Source organism: Theobroma umbraticum, unplaced genomic scaffold (assembly GCF_002168275.2).
Source record: "Theobroma umbraticum cultivar Fairchild unplaced genomic scaffold, ASM216827v3 scaffold_146.0, whole genome shotgun sequence".
In the NCBI taxonomy this organism is placed as follows: Eukaryota; Viridiplantae; Streptophyta; class Magnoliopsida; order Malvales; family Malvaceae; genus Theobroma; species Theobroma umbraticum.
The window spans coordinates 7,958,676-7,961,945 of NW_018397265.1; the positions used below are offsets into that span (position 1 = coordinate 7,958,676).

Below are 3,270 nucleotides of genomic sequence, written 5' to 3' on the forward strand. Positions count from 1 at the left end.
AGGATAAGACTGAAATGAAGATGCGAGAAATATTCATACCATCTTATCATAGCCGTCAATCAACTGCGAATAATCAACAGCGCCATTTCTTTCCTTCTTCGAGTTCCCCACTCTCTCCCCATCCCTCTCTGACCTCCTCCGCTCTCGGGGCGACAAACTCCTACTCCTCCTCCTCCCAGACGTTCGATCTCGACGCGGCGACCTACTCCTACTCCTCCTCCGATCTCTACGTGGCGACCGACTCCTGCTTCGCCGCCTCCTTCTCTCTCTATCTCTGTCTCTGTATCTCTCTCTACTCCTACTTCTGCTTCTGCTTCTGCTTCTGCTTCGCCTCCTCGAATGCCTATCCTTGTCTCTGCCTCTCTCCCTCTCCCCGCTGCTTCTCTCCGAGACCCTATCTTCTCTTTCCGGCTTCTTCTTTAGCTTATTTTGAATGGATTGAAGTTGAGATTCTTTCTCGAGCTTAGAAGCGGTGGCAGGGCTTGAGGCCCTAACGAAGCTGCTGAGGAAGGACGACGACGAAGACGAAGAGACAAAAGCTGAGCTTCTTTGCGGAACCGCGTCGTGTTGATCATCGTTGGAGGAGAAGCCGAGGCCTCGTTTGAATCTGGCGGCTCCTTCGCCTTTCCGCGTAAGCTCGTCGTAGTAAGCTACCGCCTTTTCTTCTTCCATTTCTGATTTTGGTTTGCTTTGCTAACTGAATTTTTTGGGGATCGGAATGAGAGCTGAGAAAGAAAGAGCAGAAGATGAAATTTCAATTTTGATGCGATTTCTTCCGCTATCAAATGGAACAGGCCAGCGATGGAAACTGCGACGATGTGGCTGTGGTTGTTTTCTCAGCGGACCTATTATGGATTACATTACATGGCCCATTAGTTAATAGCATGCCTATGGCCACGACTATGAGCTCGTTTTGAAGATTGTTTTGTGGCATGGCATTATGCTCCAATTCATTCGCTGATGTATAAGATTTTTTTTTTAATTTTGTCTAATTATTAATAACTTTATACAATTTAATTATTTTAAAAAATCAGCAAGTAATGCAGACGTGACTTTATACAATTTATTAATTTTAAAAAAAAATCTTAAAACTCGGGAAAGAATTATCAAGTGCTAAGCATAAGCCTGAGTTAGAACATACATAAATGCATATATTAGTTTTCACTTTCCCAGTACGACAAAAGTTTACTCAAGCAAGTCAATGAAAATTATTTCAGATTTGATCATTTGATTTTACTATTACTATTATTAATTTTGGATTTAGATCTAAAAGTTTGAATTCTTAAATATAAAATTATCCAAGTACATCTTAAAATTGTTCAAAAGTACTATTATCAATTATATATTTTATAGCATGGCATTGTACTCGAATCATATTATTGCATATTTTACATAAAAGTAATACTAACAAAATCACAAACACATGATTATAGAGTGTAGGTTGGATATGTTAATTTTATATGTAGATTGAATACCCATTGATAGCGAAGCATGATTAGGCAACGCCATGATGAATCATTTTCTATATTATATATCCATTGTCTATTGAATTCATTCATAACTTAATTATAAAACCGTGTAGAAGTTTAGAAGATTAGATTTTAGTTAATAATTAATACTAACAACTTAATAATATACATTATATAATTGTTAAATTAATACACCTAGAGTAGCATATGAAAATAAATGATATTTCGAACCAAATCAACAAGATGAATTATGACATAATATTTAAAATTTTTTAAATTGTTTAAAAAAATTAAAATATATTCTTATATTTTTATTTGAACTAAATAAATTAGTAATTGACTTAATCAAAACATCATTTATCATTCTATACTACATGTTGTTGATGTGACATATTAATACATGATAATTGATAATAATATGGTCATATAATATTTTACATATAAAATAACAAGTGGTAGTTTGATTAACGATAATTAATTAAATATTAATTATGAAAACTTATTTGTTCAAAAAAATTTATGAATTTGATTGGATGTAATAAAAAAATTATTTAAAATTTTTTAATGTTTTAAGAGTTTATTTGGTTATTATGTTATTAATTATTTATATTCAAAAATTATATAATAATATATTGTTGAGATTTAATCAAATATAATATAATATATTAGTTCATATAAATTTTTTATTAATATTGTATTGTATTATACAATACACATTATGTATCATGCAGTGATAACTATACTACATAATATTAAAAATTAATACATAATCTTTACAAATTTTCTATTTTATTTGATCGGAAATTAAACAGACTTCAAGAAAATTACGTAGGTTCTTCTAGCATGCTATACGAATTGGCAATTTCAAGATTCCCCCCTACTCTTTGAAATGAAAGGACAAGAAAGCCTCAATTCGTCTCCAAGATCTGTCCTCTCATCTGATCCGTTGGATTGGATTCTCAAATCCGCACCTGCCATCTTTTATCATCATCTGAAAAAGAGAGCAAAAAAAAAAAAGCGAGGGAGCGTAAACTCCGAAGCAAATCCAAACCCAAATCCAAGAGATCGTATCGGATCGGGTAGCTTTTCATGATCACATTAGTTAATTTCGCTGGAAAATTAGAGGTATTTAATAGGATTAAATGAGAGTATTAAAGATCTGACCCATCACGAAAATGGAGGCAAAAGGAAGATTGCGAAAAGAAAAAAAGATCTTTCAACTCTTTGTTTGTTTTTTTGGGCCTTTTGGCGTTGGAGATGGAGCCATTCGTCAGTCACCGTATGCTCAATGTAATGGAAAAAACGATTATGTTGTCCGCCTATAAAACGGTGCGTATAGGTCTTGCAGAATTGACGCTCAAGTACGTGACAGAGGGGGCTGGGAGTCAGGCGGCTTTCTTTCTCCTTTTGACGTCGCCGTCGGTTTGGGCTTGGGAGGACTTAAAAATCATAAATGTGGTCGGTTGACTAAGATTCACCATATTGACCATCGGTCAAGAAGGATTTCTTGTTCAACTTGTTTTAAGCTGCATTTATTTTACGTCCAGATCATAAATTCAACCTGAATAATAATAATAACAAATTTAATTTATTTAAATTTTTAATTTTTAGATGACATTTAGTATAAAAAAAATAAAAATATTTTTTTTATAATGTGTTCAATTAAATTAAATTACAATCAAGAGATATAATATAGTTACAATTCAAAACTAATACAATCACCTTACATTACACTTTATAATATTCTTAAAGATATTTTTACTCTTTAACTTTATTACTTTATTAAAAATATTTTATAATA

General features: G+C 32.7%; 1 protein-coding gene across 1 annotated transcript in view; it reads right to left on the reverse strand.

The window, feature by feature from the left end:
• Window positions 1-901, reverse strand: part of LOC110422658 (serine/arginine-rich splicing factor) — a 4,258-nt gene extending 3,357 nt beyond the window's left edge. Inside the window, exon 1 of the mRNA XM_021436661.2 lies at window positions 40-901. Within this exon, the coding sequence (XP_021292336.1) occupies window positions 40-672 (633 nt within the window). The 5' untranslated portion in view covers window positions 673-901. The remainder of the gene's footprint in view (window positions 1-39) is intronic.
• Between the last annotated feature and the right edge of the window lie 2,369 nt (window positions 902-3,270).